The sequence below is a fragment of the Equus quagga genome, chromosome 18, assembly GCF_021613505.1.
Source record: "Equus quagga isolate Etosha38 chromosome 18, UCLA_HA_Equagga_1.0, whole genome shotgun sequence".
Lineage (NCBI taxonomy): Eukaryota > Metazoa > Chordata > Mammalia > Perissodactyla > Equidae > Equus > Equus quagga.
Genome location: NC_060284.1, coordinates 31,408,463 through 31,435,814, shown reverse-complemented (window position 1 = coordinate 31,435,814; position 27,352 = coordinate 31,408,463). Strand labels below are relative to the sequence as shown.

The following is a 27,352-nucleotide window of genomic DNA, read 5'->3' as shown; positions in this document are numbered from 1 at the left end:
GGTTGTCCCTTGGAAGTAAGATGTAAATCCTTTGGGTCATGTAACTGATCTTTAAGTGACAGATGAAAAACTTTGTAATCCATTGTGGAATGCTTAGATCCATGAAAGGAATGTTTTACTTCCATATTGAATCTCAACTGTTTGGGCTTGATATAGGAATAGTTTACCTTTTCTGATAAGTATATAAACACATATATACGTAGATATAAATATTTATGATTTTTTTGCTACAATTACATATCTTATGTACAGCTATTTAAATGGCTTCTTATGATTGATTGCAGTATCTTCTGTTTTTGGAACTGTTCACTGTGAATCTCTTTATCAAATGTCTTTATTTTCCATAGTTTTTATATTTTACCCAACACAGTAATAATGAGTTACATTTGAATATTGTTTTAGATTTATCAGAGTGCTTTTATATGCACTTTTCTACCTAATTTAGAACAGCCCTATACATCAGGCAGGGTTATCTTCATTCTAAAATCAAGGAATTTGAGAGCCATAGTATTCAGTAATTTTACCCGTGTACACCTAGAAAGGGGAAATGATGAGACTAGAACTCAGTTCTCCAGGCTCGTAGGTTTCTGCTCTCTGAGGTACAGTGTTAGTCTAACTGCCCCAATTTTTTTTTTTTTAAAGATTTTTTTATTTTTCTCCTTTTTCTCCCCAAAGCCCCCCGGTACATTGTTGTATATTTCGTTGTGGGTCCTTCTAGTTGTGGCATGTGGGACGCTGCCTCAGTGTGGTCTGACGAGCAGTGCCATGTCCGCGCCCAGGACTCGAACCAACAAAACACTGGGCCGCCTGCAGCGGAGCGCGCGAACTTAACCACTCGGCCACGGGGCCAGCCCCCAACTGCCCCAATTTTAATGACACATTAAACATTAGAGGGTCTTAATCTTGCTGCTTTCCTGGTCTTGAAGCATATGTGGTTTGAGTTCACTGTAGTGTGTAGAGTGAATGAGACTAGAATACCCTTGTCTGGCCACAGCCTTTCATTCTAGCCAAAGATGTAAGTTTCATGGATTCTAATACCTGTCTGCCCATCAGTTTATGTCTATCCAAATGTATCATTTTATTAAATCAAGCAAAGGTTTGTAGGGAGAGAATGCAAATAAAAGGAAACATTTATTTCATGTCTATGCTAAGAGCTTTACATATTGTTTTCATTTTCTTCTTCTAACAATCCTCTGATGAGCTGCTGCTGCCCAGAAAGAAAAAATTTTCTTGCTCAAGGTCCTAATAGCTAGTAAGTCCTGGAAGTAGAATTTTAATGCAGAAAGTCTGACTTCAGAGGTTTTACTCTTATGCAACATACTATATTTATAAAAAATGAAAGAATTAAGTCAGTTGGCATTAAGATATTTTAAAAAGATTCAGTAAACAAGAATAAAGAAAACCAATGTTTATACAGGGACATTTTTTTCACAAAGACACGGGTGGATAGCTGTGGTAGATAGCTTGGTGTCCCTCAGTGACAGTTTGTTTAATGAATCCATGTTTAATCTGCACATTTTAATGTTTCTCCTCATGCAGCACCATTCCCCAAACCAGGCTTAGGAAATGAGGACTGAGATCATACAACACGCTTCTTTCTTTGAGAAGAAAGTGAGATCTCAGACACAAAAGTCCTTGGAAAAGTGAAAAACTTAGGATATTTGCCATCGGTACATTTTGCTATTTTCAGCCGGTAAACTTGAGAGTAGTTACATAATCAGTGGGATTTTATTTGTCTCCTAAAATCTTCTTATTGAAAAAGCTCTTGTGTGAAATAACAAAATTGATGTACCTGCAGAGAGAGTTCAGTATACCAGAGCATTGCCCATTACTGTAAGCCACAGTCTTTTGCTGGGAACTTGAGGCAGTTTCTCAGTGTTCTGTGCTGTCTTCACTCCTATGGGATTTGTGAGGCTGTCTCCAATGACACATCTATCCGATCACCATCTTTCCAGCTTACCTGTTACTCAAGTGCGTGCCTTCAAGAATGAGAGGCATCACACACATGCTTGCTCAATTCAATTAACACCGAATAAGTGACCCGGTGAAATAACACAGGCAGACATTATAAAATCTGAGGAATTCTTAAACACGTCCTACCCTAGCTATGAAGACTCAGCCTTAAGGGCTCATTTCTCCTCTCTTACTTACTAGATGATAACATGAGACAGAATATTTAATATCTTAATGTTAACTGAAGTTGTGCAGAACTTAGTATGAGCACAAAGAATTTACAGTATACACTGCTGTTATCTATGCTGTAGTTGTTCCAGAAGGAGGTGCTTTGGAAACAAAGCAGAGATACATATTTCAAAGAATATCAAATATTGAAAAATAACCAGCAGATACCCAAGGGGAATACACTTAAGAAGGAAAACATTTCAGAAAAGAATTGTACTAGGGAAAATAATCTCAAAACAAAGATGCAGCCTGGAGAAGCAGCCAGTCTTTCCGTATCTCTAGATTGAAACCTGGCCACAGACACATTCTGTGCTGTAAGTGTGTCAATAGTCTCATGGTGAAACTTAATACATATACATTGAATGATTAATTTAGATATCACTTGTGTAGCATCACATTGTAACAGGGCTTAGTTATAATTTTATACGTGAAAAAGGCAGCATTTTGAAGTTACAGCGTAGGTGGCAGACTGTCCACGTTAGAAATTGGCACAGCTCCTTACTTGTTTGTGACTGTCAGCAAAGTCTCTGTGCTTCAGTTTCCTCATATCTAAGAAATAATATTAGTTGTCTCATAGAGTTGTTTTGAGAATTAAATGAGTAATTAGAACACTGATTATAAGTAATTGACACATGTTAAATTAGATTTCTGTAATATAAGCAGATTTTTACTTATTTTCAGAGAACTTGAAAATTATCTTTTTCAGTAGGTTTTTAAGGAAGTGTTCCTTTGTATAAATACGTGCTGAAAACACCAAAAACTGCAGTAACTATCCTAAGGGAACAAAGAAACTATCTGGTCTTCTTGAAAGACAGAGAACACTATACATCTCCTAAGCTGAGCTGTTTTGTTTGTCAAATCTTGGCCAATTCCTCTTTATTCATAAACCTCCTTCTTCCCACTGAAAGGTGAATTAAAAAGTCGTTTCAGTGTCATTTTGAAATCATCCTGGTATAGACACATACCTTATTTATTAATGTGCCACCTACTCTCAGGGAAATCTTCCTTTGATAGATGGGTATTTGCAAGTTTCATTATCTTTCATATTTCACTTTAGGTTGCTTCATTTTTCTTTCTTTGTAGCACTTTGTTTAAATTTGCTAAGGTTTAATACTTTACTTTGATTTAAGCTCTATTCTTTCCTTGCCATAAGGTGTGAAATTTGAAAGAATTGATAAACTAGAGAATAAATAAACCTATCTTAATATTAATAGCTAATGTTTATTGAGCATTCACTGTGTGCCAGGTCTAAATGCTTCATATACATACATATATGCATTTATATATATACACACACATATTCCTTTAAATCTCGCATCTATGAAAGAAGTGCAATTATTATTCCTATTAGGTATGCAGTAGTAGATCAGAGAGATTAAGGAACTGTTTCAGGGTTCTACAGAAAAACACATGTATTTTGTGTGTGTATATATATATATATATATACATATAAAAATATGTGTATAAATATACATATATAAAAAATATACATATATAAAATATATATAATTTATTTCAAGGAATTGGCTTGTGTTATTGTGGGAGCTAGCGAAACTGAAATCTGTGGGCCAGGCAGAATTTCTTCTTTCTTAGGGAAACCTCAGTTTTGTTCCTAAGGCTTTTCAACTGATTGGGTGAGGCCTACCCACATTATCAAGGTACTCTCCTTTACTTAATTAAAGCAACTGATTGTAGATATTAACCACATCTACAGAATTCCTTCACAGCAATACCTAGATTAGTGTTTGATGGGATAATTTGACACCATAGGCTAGCCAAGTACATATAAAACTGACCATCCCAGGAACTTACACAAAATCACAGAGCTGGTAAGTCGGAGAAAAAGAACTCACACCACACAATTCTTTCTGATGACAAAGACCCTGTTGCTAATCACACCACAGCATCATGGTTAGCAGAGGCTAGGGTACATCTGCCAACTGGGCCAGACTACCCAAGAGTCGTGAGGAGAGCTTCAGATGCACTGATCTATGGCCTAACGATGACCTGTCACCCGGGGGGAGAAGGGCTCCTTGGACCTTGAGACTCTAAAAGCCTGTGACCTGGGTGTGGCTAAAGAGGCTGTAGGGATAATCCAATCATAATGATCCTGTCCAGTTACTGGCTCATTTTTCCCCTCTGTAAGCCAATATCCATAGGTCAGAACATCTAACCGATGTGCCCTCTTAAACATTTACGGGGAGAATCTGACCCAGTAAATGTTAAATTCATTATAGTGATAAATGCAGAGTGGGGTGAAAGTACAGGACTGTCAGTTGTCCTTGTCCGTGCCTTGGTCCAAGTGAAAAAATGAAATTTAAATTTTACCAAAGCTCTTTTCTTATAAAACAATCCTGCAGAAGAGGAAAAGTCATCTCTGTGGCTTGGGTGGTATGTTTAATAAGAGTGCCTTGCATTTCTTTAGATAAGTTATTTTGGTAGTAAGTCTGTAGAAAATAATCACAGATGTGAAGCTCCCCCTCTGCCTTAACCATGGCAAGTAGTGAAAAAGCTCAGATTAGGAGTTAGTAAAGCAAGGATTTTAGACCTTATTGCCAGTAACTGTGAAACTGTTATCTGCCACTGACATTCTCTGTGCCTTGTTTTTGATCTGCCTTAAAGGTTTTTGCTTATCATACCACCTTGAAATGGCATAGCACTTCAGGTTGTTTTTCTTGTTGTTTGTGATTTTTTTAACAGGAAAATGAAATGCTGTAGAACGTATGCTATCTCTATGGTATAGCGGTATGAGAGGGGAGACAGGTCCGTATTTACATCTTGATGTGTAGCATATGTATATGTTAGTTTGACGGATCAAGTGTAGCTTAAACTACAGGCATCTTTTAATAACTTTCGAGAAAAATTGTTTTGTTACCAGCGTCTTCAAGTGCATATTCAGCTACATTTATGTAACTGTAATCACTCTCTATCCCAGGCTTCCTAAAAGAATTACTTAAATAACCACACATTTATGTAATAGTTTCCGCGTTATAAATATACCTAAGGAGTATTCCTCTATGTCAGAAAATGAAGAAACAATCTTATCCCCACCTCGTTTAAAAAAAAACCGAAGCAAAGGCAGCTCAAATGACTTGCCTAACTTTCCTAGGTAATTAAAATAATTTTAATAACAAATAGGCTTAAAATAATCTATGAGGAAAGGGCAAATCTTTGGGTGGGGAGGGAATGCTGGACAGGGAAGAAAAATGTTTGAATTAATTTGAAGGGACAGCAGTGGATTTTTGCTGGTGACACTCTCAATCTATAAGCACCCTCAGCTTTCAGATCAGATGTGGCACCTACCTTATCTTATATGACAAAGTCATCCTTGGACCATGCTTATTACGCTGTGTGTCCATCAGCAGCTACTCATTGCTCTTCATTTAACTATAAAATAAACTACCCCTCTCTAGAATGACTCATTGGTAGACTGAGTTTTGGACAGTAAATAAAATTAAACCATAAATTTCCCCTTATGTCTATGGAATTGAGAGAAATTAACTCTCCACTTTGCTATGATGAGGTGGTTGCTATCAGATTTGCTTTGTTTATACTTTGAAAAATGTTTTAGTCTGCTATTCATTTTCTTTTCAAAATTTTGGCAGTTATTTCCTAATTGTATAGTTGGTACATACATGTGGTAGAAAATTTGGAAAATCAGGAAATAGTAAAAAAATAGAATATCCATAATCCCACTACCAGAAATGATCACAGTTTAGATTATATAGTTTATATATTCTTTTTTTTTTACAAAATTTGAATCATACTATGCACAGGGTTTTGTATCCTACTAGTTCTTTTAACATTATATTTTGATTGCAATCTAATACCATATTTTTCAAATGTTCATTCTAATTCCTGTATTTTGGTCTGTCTTTTTCCTTTTTAAAGTAAAACTCATTTAATCATTCTGTTGGCATTTTGGTCTTCCTCCACCCTTTTTCCCTCTCTCTTTTTTTTTGCATTAACCATTTTTGGACATTAAACCTTTATTTGCATGTCTTAGTGTTTCCTTAGTATAGATTCAAAACTATTTTCTAAAAATTGAGCACCAATGTGAATTTCTACCAATAGACCATGACAAGTCCCGTCTCTACCCTTGCCACATAGTCTAATTCTCTTAAATTCTTTGTTATAGAAAGGAAGTCATGTCTCATTGTTTTAATTTGCAGTTCTTAAATTAATAATGGACTTAAGATTTTTGGTGCTTATGGCTGTTTATATTTTTTCTTATCTCAATTTTGTTATCTGTTGTTTCTGTGTCTCTTAAAAAGCTAGTATGTTCCTTCTTGAAACTGAGAAACTTCTTTAGATAGTAAAGACATTTTATTTGTTAAAATATTTTCCTGGTTAACCATTTGCCATTTAATTTGTTTGTAATGTTTTTGAAATGTAGAAGTAGTTGAATTTTTGTGGTAAACTATATTTCTTTTCCTTTGAAGTTTTTTCATCTATTTTTTTTTCTTAGAATGATCTTCCATATTCAAGAACTAGATTCAAGAATATGTATCTATATTTCTTTTAGTTTTGGTGGTGACCTTTTTACATTTAGCACTTTAGTACACCAGAAACTTATTGTTTATGACATGAACTGATTTTCCCCTTAACACTATACATATGTGTGTGTATCCATGTTTCTGTATATGGATATGTGTGCGTGAATTTGTGATTTATAATGTGTGCTTAGTTATATATTAAAGGTATACTTGGAGTTCTGTTTTGTTTTGTGCATTCTTTTATGTTGATTTCCTTATTGATCTTTTTTTCTCTAAAAGCCACATTATTTTAATGATTGCAGCTTTTATTTTTGAATATCTAGTAGGAAAAGTCCCTTCTTCTACTAATGATATTTTATAAATTTTTATTACTTAGGTTTACCAGAACCCAAAAAAGACCAAATCTTCCAAGGCCTGACGCAGGACCAGGGGTTTTACACATCCAAGGACTTTTTGCCACTTGTAGCCAAAGGCAGTAAACCAGGTATAACATATTGTCTTCTATTCTTAACATTGACTATGTTGTTGTATGTACTATGAATTTCTGTTAAATCCAGGCTCAGTACGATATTGTTCAGATCTCAAATTTATCCTTTTATAACACCAATATAAAGTTAAAAAAAAAAAAGCATGATGTAAGAGTTTTCCAGAATCATCTATTTGTTCGTTCTTCCAATCAAACATCATCATAAGGATTTTTTTTTTTCCTGAGGAATAGTCTCCCTGCGCTAACATCTGTTGCCAATCTTCCTCTTTTAGCTTGAGGAACATTCTCCCTGAGCTAACATCTGTACCAGTCTTCCTCTGTTTTGTATGTGGTTCGCCACCACAGCATGGCTGCCAATACTTGCTGTAGGTCTGCGCCTGGAATCCAAACCCTGGCTGCCAAAACGGAGTGTGCCGAAATTAACCAGTAGGCCACAGGGCTGGCCCCTAAGCTTTTTAAATTGTATTCTATGCAAGTCTAAACTGCATCATGAAAAATTGCTTCCATTAGAGCATCCTTAACAAACACTGGAGGATGTTCTTAAAAGAAATAGCAGGAACTTCAGTTTGGGAATTATTTTTTTTTATTTTTTGTTTTAAAATATGACAAATTATCACTTATCTTACATGATTTGTGTCCACACAGGCAGAAAGATTCTTTGATAGATACCCTAGTACGTAGTCTCTGTGTCACATCACTTCATACACTGCAGGGAGAATTAACCTGAAGCTAAAGCTGTTTTATGCTTTGGCTGGACCAGAGTCATTGTCTTAGTGATAAAGGAGTTACAATATATTCTTTAAAAGCAGATAGTCTAACTCCTTTAAGCATATTTTTTAAAGTAGTCTGAACTTCAACTATTCCAACATCTAATTACATGTGGAAAAGAGAAGAACTTACATTTTTCCCTAAAATTAAAAAAGATAAGAAACTTCTCTATTAGATCAATCTGCAGAAGTTTACAGCTAAAGATGCGTACTGTCTCCATCTTCCTCCTTTTAGGGGAATGGGGTGCTTGTGTGCCTGCACCCCTTTCTAGGGAAGATCATAGTACAAACAGCAAGTATTTGAGAGTTACAGAGGACTGATTGTGTAATCCCAAATACAAACTCTTCCAAGCAAGATGATTACACTTGTTGAGATTATAGGTCTATGCTATGCATGGGGCTGTTTCCTAATTTATCTTATCAACAGTTTTATTTAATCTGATCATGCACTACCACTTAACACATAGAGACTACCTGGATTTTACCTTTTAAAGGAATCTTCATCTGCACATCAAATCTTCATATAGATGCTCTTGAGAAATGAACACTTAGAAAGCCATATTTCTTTTATTCTAATTTACAAAGAAAACCAGAGAAAAGTGGTAAAAGAGAGAAAGTTTTATTTTAACTACTTCAAAAAAATAGTTTTCAGAACTTCTTCAGTTGTATAAAGAGAACTTAGCATGTTAATTTTCATAGTTTACTAAATATAATGTATAGAGGCCTATATGTTGGAAATCTTATAAGATAATATGTAAATAATGTATTTTCATGAAATGCTGTGTATTATGAACCCAGATCATAAGGGTCACTTTTTTTGTTCCAACAAACAGAAATTTAATGACACCAATTTAAAAATACATATCACCATGTTGACGAAGAGAATTTTAATTGATTGATTCCAGTTTGTTATGACCTAAACTCTTCAAAATGTGTTGTAGCTATCCTTCTAGAAGGAAAAAAGAAGTTAAACGTACTGACTATTAAATTACATTTATGAGCATATTTTTTAAATGGGAATAAAACTGTCTTTCAATGAAGCAGAATAATTTGATAGTGACACTCCATCCTCGAAAACTGCAAGATGCAATTTTACACTGCTTTGAGTACAAGTATCTTTTGAGCTGTCATGCAGAAATGGTTTCTCTACTTGAAAATGGGGTTTTCCTTTCATCATTCAGGAATGTGCGCCTGTCACTCTCCATTGCCATCGATACGGGGAGCCGTGATTGTACTCGGGGCTGGAGACACTGCTTTCGACTGTGCAACATCCGCTTTACGTTGTGGAGCCCGCCGCGTGTTCATCGTCTTCAGAAAAGGCTTTGTTAATATAAGAGCTGTCCCTGAGGAGGTAAAATGGAACCGTCAGAAAATACGGAGTTGTAATGCAACAGATTTTAGGAGATGAAACTGTTAGTGTGCAGTCTTCTGGTTTAAATCATTAGAATGTTCTTGAAATTGTGCAATGCAAATTTGCAAATTTCTAGACTTTCCATAGTTGTTTTTTTCCTCATTTAGATGTTCAAAGTAAAAGGAAATTATTTTATAATACTGATTTGGATGAAATGAGAAATTTGTCTTGTCAATACACAAGTGCTTCTTATTCTCAGTGTTAATATCTTTGAAAAGTATTCTGTGTAACTAGTAACAGTGGAATGTGCTAAGTCTTCATATCCTGAACAGTAGGTACTCTTCACAAAATGAATGGACATTAGGAGAAAGTAGTAATTAGCGATATTCAGAATTTTCCTTAAACCAAGTTTATAAGCTGCATTCCACTACCTTGGTCACACTTACAGTCAATTCATCCTGCTATGAAGCCAGTAAAACAACAGATTGCCATTTATTTTTAAAAAAGAGCTCTAATGTAAGCATTATTTGGAATTAATAATTAGTTAACTTACTAAAAATGACAGATTTAAAAATCATTTCATTCTTACAGGTGACTGGTGACTAATCTTGGGTGAGACATCAGCTGGGTACACGGACCACAGACTTCTCAAATTTTAATTCTGTTGGAGAAAGATAATGCCTTAAAGAGGGTATTAGTTCTGAGAACAAAAACCAAATGTATTTATAGAAAGATAAATTACTCATTTTATCTGAATCAGTATTATGAATTTGATTTGCTTCAGAATGCCTGAACGTATTTGAAGTCTCTATACCAGGCAAGGATTATAACTATAGTCAATAGGTAATTTGTCACATGTAGATTAACCACATTACAGATTAATCTCACTAAAATATCACAGTCACCACTGATTCATGGCTGGGTTTCACATGTCAGCTTTATTCTCTGGGCTTTCCTCCATCCAATCTACCCTTTCAGACTTTTTTCCAAAATCCAAGGTGGAGGTGGTTTTATAATCATAAGAGTTTATTCTGGAGTGTGATTTTTGGCATCAGTTAGTGCAATCTCATCATGTTACAAATAAAAATAAAACAGGCATGCTGAAGTTAAATGACTTGCCTAAGATAAAAGAAGACAGGAGCTAATTTAATTATCTTTATATCCCCGTGGATACATAGGGACCTCAGCAAATAAGTACTTGAGAAATGTGCATTGAACTAAATATTTTAAATATTGTTCTTCTGATTGCAATGTCACAGAAGTTTTAATTACATAAACCTGCACCTTGAGAGTTGGAAGGGAAGATGACCCTGAAGGGCAACGTCAGTTTACTTTGCAGTTTACGTTATAGTCGTCTTCCATTGGCAGGGGTAACTAGAAATGAGTGGTGGCTGTTTCTTCTACCTTATGTAGAACACACACAAAATGAGACCAGATAATTACTTGAGAGGGTAGAGGTAGAAGTTTGTTTGTTTGTTTGTTTAGTCACCCTGCATTTATTGAGTATCCATTGTGTATCAGCTATTGTTCTAGACAATTTGAATACAGCGGTGAAACAATCAGAAATTTTTGCCTTTGTGGAGCTTATACCTAGTGAGAGAAGACACTCAATAACCAAACAATTGTCGCATAGATAGTATATTGAAAGAGGGTTAGTGCTGTAAAGAAAGGTACTTAATGTGGGATTAAAAGTTAATTGATATAGGAGTAATATAGGAATATAGGAGTAAAAGAGTGTGTATGGGGAGAAGATATGGTAGAAAAGAAGGAAGGATTTGTCATTTTAAACAAGGTTGCCCAGGAAGGCCTCTCTGGAGATGAAGACATTGAGGGAATGTAGACATCTGGGAGAAAACATTCCAGGGGCTGGCCTGGTGGCACAGTGGTTAAGTTCACACGTTCCGCTTTGGCGGTTTGGGGTTTGCTGATTTGGATCCCACATATGGACCTACGCACTGCTTGTCAAGCTTTGCTGTGGTAGGTGTCCCACATATAAAGTAGAGGAAGATAGGCACGGATGTTAGCTCAAGGCCAGTCTTCCTGAGCAAAAAAAGAGAAGAGGATTGAAAGCTGATATTAGCTCAGGGCTAATCTTCCTAAAAAAGAAAAAATCCTAGATCAAGGCAAATACATTCACCCTTGACTGAGGAAGCCTCTTGGACTGGGAAGAGAAGAAAAAGTCACTGTGGCTGGACCAGAGTAAGAGAAAGCAGCATGTGGCTGACCAGGTGCGGTCTTTTAGGCATTCATAACGCCTTTAATTTTTATTGAGTGAAAAACAAAACCATTGTACTGTTTTGATCAGAGAAGCACCAAGATCGGAGTTAAATTTTAGAAGGATTGCTCTGTTGAGAATTGGCTAAAGGAGGGTTGGCTCAGAACAAGGAGGCTAGTCAGCAACTAATGGAAAGAGGAGACTATTCAGTGTGACTGGATTATGGGATGGAAAGGATCCAAGTCCAGGCATAGCTCAGTCAGAAGGCCAGAGCTTATTGGGCTGAACCGTGGTTACCAAAGTATTGAGGGGAGGCAATGGGCCTGTGGGACAACATGTCACGTGCCTGCAGTAGAGCTTAGTAGAACTCTAGCGGATCTGGGGCTTAATAAAACCAGAAGAACAGATGTTTGGATGTTTCTTTATTATGAGCTTACAAGAAACCAAATTCTTCTGTAGTCTTAAAACTACTTGACTTCGAGCCCCACGAGAGCAGGGGCCATGGTCACCTCTCTTGGCCACTTTTTTCTTCCCTAGCTTACCACATGGATAGCACATGTAAACTGTTCAACAAATAATTGTGGAATGAATGTTTCCTGGAGGGAATCAGCATCCAGAGCTTCTAGCCTTTACAGGGCGAATACATTCCAAGTTAGGTCAGTGTTACAGTGGTAGGCCTTTGAAGGTTCATTTGTTCATCTTAGGCAAATTCCTCAGCCTGAGAGAAGGAATAATATCTAATACATTATCAGAGTACGCATATATTTCATAAAACTGGCCAATTTTTATACTTTTTTAGGATTGGAGACTGCTAGCATTTGTAGAGGTTCCAGTGTTAATCCTCTATAACCATTACTGGTTTTGTATACATCGTATATATACTCCCATGACATGGCAGTGCTACCATTTAGGAAACTGGAAAGTCAGGAGGAGGTCCAATGTCATGTATCTACTTCAAGATATGGGTTTTGAAATAATATGTCCTAGAACAAATTTTTATCCAACATGAAGAATTTCACATCATACTCAATTTCTTTGTATTTCTCCTATTCTTTCTATGCTGCCCCGGTACATACAAACTGCAGCTATACCTGGTTTCTTAAAAGTCAGTGAAGTTTGAGAAATAGGAGCATTTAGAGGTTTTCCCAAAAATGTGTATTGTTTAATGGGCTTGGACTCTTGGATGCCATTTGGGTATAACATGATTTGTCTGTTGGTAAAAGGCCTCACTGTTAGGCATGCCAGCATGTATATATCCAAAGCTGCAGTCTGATTCTCAGAGGATTTTTGAGGGAGGGAAATACAGAACAATAGAAAGTTCTCTCATCCTTTTGTGACAAATATGGATTATTACAAAGACTAGTTACATTTAACATGAAATTGTTTGCGACTGTGTACGTTATTACATAGTTAGTAACAAAGAACCATATGATTGGAGCCAGAAATGTTTTAATCCACAAATCTAGGAGGCACCACCCAATAGATTCAGCAGTGACAACCACATACCATTTCTCAAACTTTAGTATGCGTCAGAATCACCTGGAGGGCTTGTTGAACACAGCTTGCTGGGCCCTAGTCCCAGAGTTTCTGATTTAGGAAGTCTGGGGTGGGCCTGAGAATTTGCATTTTTCACAAGTTCCCTGGTGATGCTGAGGCTGCTGATTCGCTGCTTTAATGTATCATCAATGTGGTTTCCAGCTGTCTAATTAGAGCCATAAGCAGTGTGCTGTTTTGGGGCACTTTCCATCTTAGTTAAGAAAGCATTAATGCTACAGGATATAGGTTTGATGAAATGAAGTACGGAGGCATCATCAGCATATCGATGTAATTCTGATTCCAAATGTCTTTCAGTCTCCCTGGTGGCCTCACACACATGCTAAGTAGGATGCTACTGACAAGCTAGTGCTTCTCAGCCGTGGGTCCTTAGGGAAACCAGCCAATCACTCAGCACTATCCTATAAGAAGATGAGGGAAAATCTGTTAATAATTCCCTCCAGTACTTTCTGCAAGCTTAAATAGGTGAGATTAAATTTCTCAGGATAACAGAATCCCGCAAAATGCTGGTATTAAAAGCTGTTGACAGATCAGATAGAACTGCAAGAATGCTTTAGGCAGTTGGGAATCCCTAAAAGGAGGCGTGAAGGTCAGCACTCAACAGACCTGCTGGAGTTGATAAGTTTAAAGGGTAAGGTTGGGGAAGGGCTTTGTAGTTCTTATTAATTATTACTGAAAAGAATATGGTACGAAATTATTTTAATAGCACAATCCCACACACAAAGAATATTTCAAGAATCTATTGTTCACATATTTGATTTCCCAATAACAGCAAAATGTGATAGGTCTTTAATTCTGTGATATTTGAAACAGGCTCTCTATACTCTTTTCTAATACCCTTGGTTTCCCCCTATTAATTTGCCAAAGTGGTAACTGATTTACCTTTGATAAGCCTGTTTCCATGTATTTAAGCTATTCAGGGGGTCAGCTATTTTGTTAATTAATGCTACTTTATTATTTTTAATAATAAAAAGGCAATACCAGATTTCTTGGTCTGTTAGTCAAAACTTCTTTTTCTATTACTGAAATTCTGAAATAATACGTCTCTATGTGAAAGCCTTTTGGTTGACTCCTTCTGGTACCACACAGCATACCTCATAATAGATCATCCATGTGGCATGATCTGTAGGCCTCCCCTCAGACATTTTTAATATAAAATGATCATCTTAAAGCTACATCCATCGATACTTTCATCATCTACATCTTGCTGGGTAAACATACATTTTCCTACAAGTAACTGATGTTTTCTGGTTTTTATTTAATTACAAGAAATATGAACCTGGGACTGTTTTGAGAAAATAACCTCTGTAAGTTGACAAATTTAATTTGACTTAATACAGGTGATGTTTATAGCAGCCCTTCAACGTTTGGCACCTGCACATCATTTGGGATGGTGTTCTTCACGGAAAGTAATCAGAGACCTGTTAGCATGATTGGCCATATGAAGCTACCTGCAAACAAACGCACACTCGCAAGTGCCCCCAGGCATACAACGTTAATTAATGGTAGTTAGGGACTCCCCTGGTACTAAGATATTAAGTATACCTTTAATGTTTTATGGTAACATGGGAATGACATTCCAAGGATCTGTATGTGTTTACATTCTTTTTTTTTACTTCTTTTTCTTTTTTGTTTTTTTTGTGTTTTTTTTGAGGAAGATTAGCCCTGAGCTGACATCTGCTACCAATCCTCTTTTTTGCTGAGGAAGATTGGCCCTTAGCTAACATCCATGCCCATCTTCCTCTACTTTATATGTGGGACGCCTGCCACAGCGTGGCTTGACAAGCAGTGCATAGGTCTGCACCCTGGATCTCAACCGGCAAACCCCAGGCTGCTGAAGGGGGATGTGTGAATTTAACTGCTGTGCCACCGGGCTGGCCCCTGCATTTTTAAAAAGTGTGAAAATTCAATGAAATGTGAGAAGGGAGAATGGAACAGTTAAGAAGAAATTAACTAAAAGTTGGAGTATTTGGTTCTAGTCTGAGTATGACCATCTGCAAAATTAGTGTTGTAACTATATGCTTCTTAAAGTTTCTTCTCTTCCCCAAATTCGGCGTTTTGAACATTTAGAGAAAAATATGTGAATGATATTGAATCTAGACGGAAAGGTTCTGTCTTCTCATGAAATGACAGAAACTCTACACTGAAAACTTTGCCAATATCTACGAATATTATACTTGAAACAAGTTGCAATTAACGTATCCCCAGTCAGTTGGTGACGTAAAATCTGCTACATTCAAGACATGGATATCAAAGAGGCTGACAGGTGTAGTTGTCAGAATTCTACACCACATGTGGTAATTCAGATAGTGAGTGAGAAAAAAAGGGACTGTAAATAGGCCAGGAGCTAACAAAAGCCTGTTGCCATTCAAGATTATGTATTTTAAAAACTTAATTATTTAAAAAAATTTCAGGGGTGGGTGTGGCTGCAATATGCTGACTAAGAATATCTGTAGAGCTGAAGACTATGTATGTACACACAGATTCACTAGTAGTGAACATTTTAAACTGATATCAAGTGACTCTCAAGCCTTATTAAATAACAATATGTCACTATTACTTCATTAACTTTAGGTGTCATTACTCTATTAACTTTTGTTTAAAGGTTTAGAAGCCCCTCTCTCATTAGTCGTATTCATCTCAGCTTTCCAAGGTTGGCCTTTCTTCTCTTATAAATCAAAAATATTAAAAAGCAGTTTGTTTGCATAATTTATTAAATATACATGTTGGTCATACATATGCTTCAAAAGATAAAAATAAATGAAAAACATACATGAGTTAATATAGAAAGAAAGAATTGTCATTCTTTTTAAAAGTGATATTTTTCATCCTTCAAGGTCTGCTCCAAATGGCATTTTCTCTTTCAAGGCTTCCTTAGTTCTCCCAATTAACCTCTCCCTCCTGTGAGATCTTATACCTCCTTATCCTTCCTATATTGTAGCACTTATCACATAGAATAGTATTACTTTATAGTCATCCTACAAATTAAAATGCAAGCTCTTTCAAGTGGATTGGCTCATTCAACTTGGTATCTGAAAAATACCAATCTGAAAAAGTCGAGAACAGTGCTGGATCCAAGGCAGCAGACCGGTGAGGCATGTTAAATAAGTCAATATTTTATTGGCATTAAAAACCTTAAGTGAATATGAAATATTAAAATATATAATTTATAATATATACATACATATACCTCAAAATTGCTTCTGATAGCCTTTAAATAAGTAATATTTTATTTTTAATTTAAATTTTAAAACCTTTAAATAAGTAATATTTTATTTTTAATTTAAATTTCAAAAAGTGTCATTTTATCATAACACGGTATCAGCCTAACGTTAAAAGTAGATTGAAAACAGTTATTTCTAGTCTTCAGTCTCTTAAAAGATAGCTGAGAATTTTTAAAAAAAGGAAATATAACCAAGCAATATAATAAAAAGTAAAAACTAATAAAAAGTTGTAAAATCCAAGATTAGCAGGTTGCAGAAAAAGAGAGAAGATTCTGATTTGTACAGACTTTATATAAAGAGACATTTCCATATGGAAGAAGGTACTGCAACAGCTCCAAAGTTAGACAGAGGGTAATTTTGTGAGATACTCCAACAGCAGCCAGGAATGCTTGACTGTAGCAAAATCTAAGATGAAGAGTTATAAGAGCTAGTCAGATTTAGGAAGATGTCATCAATCATAAATGAGTAGTGTTTATAAATACTCTCTTCTTGTTAGAAAAGATGTATTTTATGATACCTGTGCAAAAGCATTTTAAGCCTCTGAATTATCCCAGGCACTCATTTCTGGTTTTTGCAGCTCAATAATGACACAGTAAAATAGTTAAGGGGCAAATATGTTTATCTAACATATAGTACAACTCTCACATGGAGACATGTTTTCAGTTTTAAAAGCTTACAGCTAAAAGAAGCCTGCCTGTAATACCATACCAAGTACTAAAACAAGGAACTTCAACAGGTGGTTTTAACAAAATTTTTTGCCCAAGAAAAGAATAATTGCAGAATTAGCTTGTATATTCCAGGGAGTAGTAAGCTTATCAAAATTGTTCTGCGTTCCACTGCTGTCTGTGAGTCTGTTTAAATCAAGAATTACAAAATATATTAAGAACTGTTTAGTAGATTAAGGAAGATGGGATCAAGTGTGGATGGGCAGGATTTACTGCCTCTTTCTTTAGTCTCCTTCATCTCCTTGGTAACTAAACTAGCCAGAATATTGGATTGTGAAGTCAAACTCACATTAATTAGAGATATAGTCTGCATCAAGTTTTATTAATAATTTCAAGTATACAAGTAAAAATGAAGTGTCAGATAAACAAGGAGAGGTGCAAGGTGCAGGACCCACACCGTTCTCTAGGTCTCATCTGGCTGCATCAGGATGTGCTTTAAACCAGACTAATGTGGAGTCTCTAAATACGTAGGTAGCTCCATCACTTACACAAAAGGAAGCTGTTTTAACTATGAAAGGTCCCTAGTTTATACTCAGATAGTTACGTAATTTATATGAGTCTTTCCAGAGAGCCATGCCCCATAAATCCTTAGTTTCCAGGATGGTTCACCACAGCAATCCTAGATTAACAGGTACATCTTGCCAAAAGCATTCCACAGATAAGGGCTTTCCCACTTGCAAATGCTGATTGGTAGTTTGTTTCCCAGTAGTGTGTTTACATGGAGATTTAACCAGGTCACTTTGCTTCTTTCTTTCTGGAGATGAAATCCTTTACCTTCCTTCATCTTCCCTCACCAAAAGGAGATTATCTGTTTCATACCAGGACTTTTCAGTAACTAATTCCTACTCATCCTTCAAGAATAGTTTATAGAGTATCTTTTCCAGGCTGCCCTTTCTTGACCTTCACTAGTGCTGTGTACAATGCCCTCTTGCGTGCCGTTAGAGTACACTGTTTGTATATACTATCATACTCAACGTAATCACTGTTTTGTCTGCCTCTATGAGATTTTTGAGAGCAGGGATTATTTTGTTAACTATAGCACTCAGCACCATTTTTTGTACATGGTAAGTACTTAATAAGTGTTTGGGAAATCTATCAGTGCATGGGACTCTTGTATAGTTATGATACATCTGGTACCTTCAATAATTTAGCACTGATGGAAATAGAAGATAATATTTACCAGGATTATCACTAGCCAAAGCAGACTACCAAACAATTTTGACTTGAAATACCATTTTTGAAGTCCTCATGTTCATATAGAATTGATAACTTGGTAATTGTCTATCTATTAGAAGATAATCTTTACAAAGAATGGTGTTTCTCAAACTTTGGCATATTAGAATTTAATGTATGCTGGTTTTGAGTTCTGCTCATTATAGTTTATAACATATGCTTACTTTGCCTATATGCAATCTAAAATGAGTTGACATCATGCTTTTAATTATAGTAAATTAAGTTGTTTCGTAATTTCCACAGTATGATGCCTGTAATATTAATCAGACCAAATCATCACATTACATAAAGTTAATCATTAAAATGATGATCATTATTGCATACTAGAGCACTCTATTTTTATTTCACTCCACATCAACCACATATCTTTCCTGAATATGAAAGTAAAAATCAAAGCTAAGAAGAATGTTTTTTTCACTTTCCTCATAATGTGTGAAAAGAAAGTTAACAATTCGATTTATTGAACCTCAAAAATGGAGCCTTAGAGATGCTTTGTCCTTTATTTCCTTCAGTAATTATTGGTGAAGATAAGGATAAGAAGTTTGTTTTCTTGATGTATACCAGTTGCCCCTCATGAGAACAGGCACCATCAAACAAATAAATAAATATGTGTGCCATCAACAGAAGTGTTCATATACCAAACTCACTGAGTTGCTGATTATTAATGCTCACTAACAAACATTAGGTATTAAAGGCACTAACACTGACATCTGTGAACTACTTAGCACAGAAGGCTGATTAATTTGAACAATAAAATATTAAGACTGACTGCATGAGGCTAGACCACTGGTCAATCTGGTCCATCATTTTCTCATGACACTGTAACTGACAACTGGAGGAGGGACACCATTTGCCTTTTGATTTCAACCTTACACCATTGGATGATCTGGTCAGGTAGCTTGTCTTCTTCATGCCCATTGTTACTTGCTTTGAGATGAGTGTTTAGTGGCCATTAACTCCACATACTACTAGTTGGTTGTCCCACATAAAGTTGGTTATGAGGCCAGAAAGCATCAGAGCTCCTGAGGTCGGGTGCTAGATCTGTAAATCATGATGATGTCCAGTGTGTTGTTGGCCTTTTGAGCCACACAGGGAGAAAGTTGTTTTGAAACTAAATACTTTTTAAAAACATAGCTAATATATAGGTGTCATAACATATCTTCTGTGTCAAAATTAAAATGAGTTATATGTTAAGCATTTAAAAGAATACCTGCTATATAAATAATATTATTATTATTGTCTTGTTAGATTTCTTAAATAGTAAAAGTAAGTTCCTCTCTTGTCCACAAATAGCTCAAAGGATATTTTACTTGATATATGACTTCACTTACCTTGAATTCTCATTTTCCTAGTACTTCCCTGTTGACTAAGATAAATCTTAACACCTCGGTTCTTCTTTTCCCAATGTAATATCAATACTTTCCAAATAAATACGTATGTTCAAGTGATATCTCCCTATCTTTCCTTTAAAAGTTTTTCCCTCTTTTATGTAAACTGGAAAACCTAGCTACTTATTAGGAAAATAGCAAGAAATGGTTTATGTCTGTTGCCTAATACTATAATCTTACACGTTTTAGAGTCTAAAGAACATCTCAAGTTTCAAAAGCAGAATTTCAGAATAATCTATGTGGGGGCCAGTGTTCATAGCCCCAAACTTCGGTGCAGTTTTGGATAGTTGGCATGAATACTAAATATTTGAATACAAGTTATCAACCGTGGTGCCTTTGGAAAATTATGATGTGAACTGAAGATGTTTTAAAATACAGTTTCTTCATATTCGTAACTGTATATAGTTTTTAGGTCCTCAAAAGTCAAAACCTTATAAGAAAACTACTAAAGCATGTTCAGACATTAAATCATTGGTAATCTTTATTTTAAATTCCTAAAAATTTTTGTGGGTTTGTAGTGTCCAATTTTTGTTTCTAAATTCAATGCCAAATTTGCCAAAAAGTATATGAGAGTATCTACATATAATAATAGATACTAAGTGTTAATAGACAGGAAAAGTAAAATGGGACACCACAGAAACTAAATCAGTCTGAGACATACCCCCAATATGTGCAGCATAGTTCAGCATTTTATTCCTCCCCTCCACAGAAAAGAGTTGTAGGTGAGGAAGACTTTTCCTCTACCTTTTGTGGGTTCGTCTGGCTGGAGAACGAATTAAATTCACATGAGACACAGAATAGCAAGAGAAAATTAAACAAAGCTTTATGAGGACCATGGCCCGGGGCCTCTGTTCCCGAAGGAAGAAAGGGCACCGAAGAAGTGGGGTGCACAGAGTGGTTATATACCCCCAAACAGGATATTTCACATATGATTGAAATGTCCCTCTCACAATAGTCACAAGATTGCCCTGTGGGCACAGCACTTGATGGACACAGCAGATAGTGGGTCTGCTATCTTGGTGGGCATAGCAGGAGGCAAGTCTATTGTCTCAAACTGGGCGGTCACAGGTGAGCACAGCAATCAGTTCCTAGCCTAAGGAAAGATGCTTAATCGTTAAAGAAATGCAAATGTTGGGAGGGGGAGGGAAGTCACCTTTATCTCAAGGGCCTTTGTTCTTGCCATAGGGAATATCTAAAGCAGATATACAATGTGTGCTCAATGGCCACAGTCAGGCCCTTTTGGAAAAAATAGCAAAGTCAGGCCAAATTAGGCTTACACCAGATGGCTTCCTCATGTACTCCAACACATCCCATTGCTTGCCATTTCTATTTGTCAATGTATAGACAGGAGAGGCTCAGGCAAGCCGAGCAACTCGCCAAAATGGCCGAAACCACCACTTAAATATCTAAAGACAGAAGAGGATGTTGGGGGTGGAGGGGGAGTCGATCATGGGAGGTTACCACACAACTACAGTAAACAAAATGCAGATTTAAGTCCTTGCCTTTGGCATTGATTAAGAGTTTCTAGAGAGAAGGTCATCCCCTTTCTTCTTCTTGGTATAGAGAGGGAGGCACCTTTACAGATAGAGCGTTCCTTTACAATGTAATTGTCTCTTACAAAGAGTAAGTAAATTCTGCTTTTCAGTTGCTTTCCTGTCTGCAAAGTAGCCTCAAATAATCATCATGCCAAAGAGACATATCTTGGGGTGGCCATTTCCAAGTCCCCACAGAGTAGTATTAGAAACATGCTTCATGTGTTGATTTATTCAAACCATAAACATTTGGCATCGTCATTCAAGCAAGTTTGGCATTATCATTAAAATTTAGCATCACTTGACATTTTTGAAACACAATAAGCTGGGTTATATTGATGAGTTATAAGGTGCTACCTTACGCAAATGTGACAAAGTGATACAGAAAGCATATCTTACTTCCTGGAGCCATATTTATTTTGTAATTCGAATTACTCAAGGAATAGTTTGCCTTCCAAAAATTATACATTTTTATTTGTAGAAAATTAAGGAGGAGTCTAAGGTTCATCTTTGGCCTTTCCTTTTTTTACCTTTGCTTTTGGGCCACATTTCCATTGGAATCATAGTCCTATTGCTAAGTAATAGTGAAGAGTTTGAAGAATGCTTTGGGGGAAAAGTTAGTTCAGAGAATTGCAACTACATATAAATAGTATTTATTTGCACCTTCTACATGTTAAATTCTGCTTTAGGTTCTTTACATTCCTGAATTACCTTAAATAATACCGCATACCAAATAATTAGGTATTGTTATCCCCATTTTACATATGAGGAACCTGAAGGCCAAAGAGATAGTGACTATGCCCAATATGCAGTAGAAGCAGATTTCAAACCTGATTCAATTCCACTCACCTCTAGTTTCTCTGTCTAAATAGTGAGCAGTTTTAGATCTACTGCTCTGTTTTTTACCACCCACACTATCCCACACATCTATTATTTTTGATATTGGTAATCTCTTAATCTTTTAATGAAAAGGAAAGTACTGTGTAATAATAGTTTATGTGGTCCAATTTTTAAGCCATTAAGGTCAATATTCAAAGAATATCCTGAATAAAATATAGACTGAATAGATTCACACCAGTTTCTAGTAATGACCGGTGTTTCTCAATTATTTTTTTTTTATTTTCATCTCTCTGGGGAGTCTTTGCTGCAGCCCTCATGATCTTGTGGTTAACATTCAGTGCTCTCACTGCCCCAGCCCAGATTCATTTCCCAGTTAGGGAACCACACCACCCATCTGTTGGTTGTCATACTTTGGTGCTGCATGTTGCCGTGATGCTGAAAGCTATGCCACCAGTATTTCAAATACCAGCAGGGTCACCCATGATATGGACACATTTCAGCAGAACTTCCAGACCAAGACAGACTAGGAAGAATGACCTTCCCACCCACTTACAAAAATTTTGCTATGAAAACCCTGTGAATAGCAGCAGAGCGCTGTCTGATATAGCACCGGAAGATGAGAGGATGGTGCAAAAAGACGGGCAGGGCTCCACTCTGCTGTACACAGACAGGGTCACTAGGAGTTGGAATTGACTGGACAGCACTAACAAGGGAATCTTTTTAGACTTTTCCCCCCAATTATTACCCTCCCGTTGTAATTTTAATACTATAGATATACTCTAAATCTGTTTATATACTGTGGTTCTTTTGGAGGGTGTGTGTCGTAAACCATTTAGATATGTAAGAATTTTTCCTTCCCAGAGAAATCAGTTTTCACTCCCTTGTGAGTGATATTACTTTCCTTGAGAATGCGTGGTATAGACCAACTAATTTCAGAGCCAGTCAGCTATAGCCCAATAACACAGTGGTTCACAAAATATCACTTCTGGACCAGCCGCATGGCATCACCTAGGAATTTGTTAGAAATGCAGATCCTCAGGCCTCACCCAGTCCTACAGAATTAGAAATCTAGTGGTGGGCCCATGCAGTCTGTTTTAACAAGGCCTTCAGGTGATTCCCGAGCACACCAAAGTTTGGAAGCACTAGTTATGGATAGAATGCTCAGAGATAGGTGGATGGCTTGGTTTTAACATTGAGCAAGTTACTTTATGTATCAGCTTTTCCGTCTTGAGATAGCCCGGATAATTCCCCGTTTGAACCCTCACGTACACAACCTTATCAACCTCACTTGTCAGGGGTCCTACTAACAGTTCCCTATCTTCCCCAGAGGAGGCAAAGAACAAGACTTGGCACCCCGTCAACCTTTTCAGTAGGACATTTTTACATTTTTTTAGAAAGACTAGTCATCACACTAGTTAGGATTACATTGACAAAGCCTTAGATTCCCCCAAAAACAGTAAGTGGAAAAATAAATAAATAAATATTAACACTCTGTCTTGATAGGCATCCCGTTATGGGCATGAAAACAAACAAAACTGGGTTGTCCCATTTTATGGCAGAATGGATTACGTAAGAGATATGGAAGAACTGGGAATTGTTAAACAGGAACTTTCTTGTTTCTCCTTCTTAAAATTTTCATTTGTATTTTTATAAAATTAAGAATAAATGTTAAATTTATTTCTTAGTTCCACAGAGTTTCTCTAGTCTTCTTTCCTCCTGTCTGTCATTCTGATCATGTACTTGCACATATGGGCTCACCTACTTTATTGACTTTTTTCCAGCTTAGCTATGGGCAGCCTGGTAATAATCTGAAATATTTATTTTCATAAGTGGCATGATTAAAAAGAGAACTTAACCTACAGAAATAAAAGCATAAGGAGTCTAGGCTACTATAGTCTGAAACCTCACATACTACCAGCCGCAGGGCGTACAAGACCTAAGACTTGAGACATGTCTCGTGACGCCATGATCTATAAACTTTGACGTGACAACTCCAATTCAGAACTCCCCTGACTGAGTGATTTACAAAATATAAATAGCTGATAACTGAATCTCAGCTTTGTTCAAGGCAAAAGCTTCATCTTGATTTAAACATCATAAACTTTAGCGTGTATAAGTGAATTAGAAATCAAATATTAAATGGAGAAGAAACATTTTCAAGTTTTTTCTCTGTTCTCTTTTGTTTTAGATGGAGCTTGCTAAGGAAGAAAAGTGTGAATTTTTGCCTTTCCTGTCCCCACGGAAGGTTGTCGTAAGAGGTGGGAGAATTGTTGCTATGCGGTTTGTTCGGACAGAGCAAGATGAAGCTGGAAACTGGAGTGAAGATGAAGATCAGATCGTCCAGCTGAAAGCCGATGTGATCATCAGCGCCTTTGGTTCAGTTCTGAGTGATCCTAAAGGTAGAGCGCTCGGGAGCTGGAATGTGTTATGCCATTGTCTCTTATTTTAGTGCCGTAAAAGTTTCCAGCTTTCAGGGAATTATTTTTCACTTTAACATTCATTTCCTCCTTCTAGTGTAGAATGCAAGCAATCTTGATTTAGAAGGCTTAGAAATGGTATTTAATGCTTTTACAGAATTATTTTTAAAGTGCTGGGAATTGAAAAGAACATTAATCATTCTTTTAAGCTGATAATCAAAATACATATTCTATTTTGTAATAATATTTGCCTTGTTTCCTCTATAAGAATGACTTTTTCTTCAATTAGACCTAGAGTAAGAAAATGTGACAGGGAAGTTGTACCAGCCAGTCTTTAATGATTCAGGCGAATTAGGATCTAATGAATAGGCAAAGATAGAATTCATGTTTATTACCATCCTCATGCCAAACCATCGCTAGAAATATCAAAATTATCAAATTAGAAAGGTTGAACTCCTGTCATTTCTCTGGATGGCTCAAATGAACTTGCTAAGGAAGAATAAAATGCTTTAAAAGAATTAATGAGAAAAATATTTTATATAGCATTCCAACTGAACAGTAGGTCAATCAATTAAGACTCTTTTGTGTTATATTTTCCCCACTCACAATGTTTTTGTGGGTCATTGCAGATGAACGCTTAAGTACCTAGGTGATTTCATTTTGCAAATCCTTTACCTTTTAATATACACTGTTGAAATGACGATGGACTCCTTTATTTACTGAAATAAAAGAAGGACGTTTCTCTAGGTCAGAGATTCGTTAAGAACAGCAATAACAACAAAAACATTAAAGCCTGAGGATTCCTCTCTATGACTTCCTACTGCATCCCTGCTAAAATTACGTTTTGTGTCTGAAACAGGAAGAGACATATAAATGCAAATGTGCATTTTTATGCAACAGATAAGTAAAAAATTCAACCAGTCATCAGAATGTTTTATCTGCAGGACATCAAACGTCTTGGTATTTGGAAACATCCAGATGTTTAATGTCATCAAGATAAATGTTTTCAAATAGCTGGTTGATGGCCTGAATTTGTCACTTTTCATCTAGATGTTAGTGTGATGTCTAGACATCCTCAGAGTATGGTTTGTTTATTCATTAACTGGATTCAGAAAGAAAAAAAAGAACAGTGTGTAAATTGCATTCTATTATCCAAAAAAAAAATCATACTGTTCTTACTACTCTGCACATCACCAAGCACTGAGTAAAAAGTTGAATCATATTTAACTAACAATTCTGTTGATGATTCGCCTATCAAAAAATAATTTAGCTTACCATCTAAAGTTATGTTCCAGAGCTGACAGGTCTAATATTAAGAAAAATGCATCTTTTCCTAAACAAACTTAAGTAGATGTGACTCAGAAGATCATAGAAAACAGCTTTTGTGATTTCAGATGTGATTTTCCTGAGCTTATACTAGTGCGTGTGTGTGAGGAGTGAAAGATTTAACTTAGTACTGAAATATGAAGTAGAAGAAAATTTGATTTATTCATGTTTATTTGACAAAGTCATTCCAGAATTTATTTGTGTATTTTATTCCAGAATTTGCTTGTGTATGTTTTTTCCAGTGTTTCCCATGTAGTACCCCATATCCGTTTAGAGAAGTCAAAGACATATGGTTCATCACTTCCTTTTTCTTTCCTGTCCTCTTGACTTAAAATAACAAACTACCTGGAAAAATTTATCTTTAAATAGAATTACTGGGGCTGCCCGGTGGCACAGTGGTTAAGTGCGCACGTTCTGCTTCAGTGTCCTGGGGTTCACTGGTTTGGATCCCAGGTGTGGACATGGCTCCGCTTGGCAAGCCATGCTGTGGCAGGCATTCCACATATAAAGTAGAGGAAGATGGGCATGGATGTGAGCTCAGGGCCAGTCTTCCTCAGCAAAAAGAGGAGGATTGGCAGCAGATGTTAGCTCAGGGCTAATCTTCCTCAACAAAAAAAAAAAAAAAAAAAAAAAAAGAATTACCTGCTTTACCAGGGTCCTTTAATGTTTACATTAAGAAGGAGCTACTTTCCAAGTAAGAGGGGAACTTGGAAGAGCTGGAATGTTAAATAGCATTCATGCCTCTACTCCATCTAAATATTTTCAACACTGGTTTTTGAATGGAGAACATTCAAGAAAGGGATAGAGGGAATCAGTGTTTGTTAGAAGTTGATCAAGAGTATCTTACTCGGATAGTGTTTAAAATCCTGAAGTAATAATTCAAAGTCAGTTAACTTTTCATGTGCACACACATATTTAAGGGATGGCAAAAATCAGTTTCCAGGAAGCAAGTGGCCCATTTGGGTAAGAAGAGAAGATGTTCTTCTCCCTAAGTCTTAACCCATCCTGATACCTATGCAGTGTAATTTATGTGGGATACCTTTGTGATTATCACATATGTCATACTATATGATTTAATATTATTTATCTGTAATGTGTTAAACCTCTCTCTTAAAACATCAACCTCCCTTTCCACCTCTTTTTCCCCTGCTCCCAACCTCACTTTGCACAGGCTCCAGTGAACTGCCTGCCAAACTCAGTGACATCTTTTCAGTCCTTATTCTATTTTCTGCATTTGGCAATGTTAAATATTTCTGTTTGAAATGCTCTCCTCCAAGTCACTTAACCTTTCTGAGCCTCAGCTGCTTCCTCTGTAAAAAAAAAAAAAAACAAGAATAATAATACCTATTCTCCCTATCTCTCAGGACTGTTGTCAGAATTAAATGAAATAACGTGAAAGTGCTTTGGAAATGCAACTGCAACACATTATTACTGTTTACGACACTCCCTTTTCTTGCTTTTTCTTTTAACTGTTGCTTATCCGAGCCTATCAGGAAACCTGTCCCTGGCTGCTCTTTTTCCTCTAGTTCGTTACTTGTTCCTCTAGCTTAGTACTTTCCAAAGTTGACACTTTGCCCATTTTTTCTTCTGAATATCTTTATTCCCGCAGTGAACTG

At 36.4% G+C, this 27,352-nt stretch overlaps 1 protein-coding gene across 1 annotated transcript in view; it reads left to right on the top strand.

Moving 5' to 3' along the window:
* Positions 1-27,352, top strand: part of DPYD (dihydropyrimidine dehydrogenase) — a 764,091-nt gene that overhangs the window by 312,821 nt on the left and 423,918 nt on the right. The window contains exons 9-11 of the mRNA XM_046645669.1: positions 7,054-7,161; positions 9,113-9,282; positions 24,182-24,392. Coding sequence (XP_046501625.1) covers positions 7,054-7,161; positions 9,113-9,282; positions 24,182-24,392 — 489 coding nt within the window. The remainder of the gene's footprint in view (positions 1-7,053; positions 7,162-9,112; positions 9,283-24,181; positions 24,393-27,352) is intronic.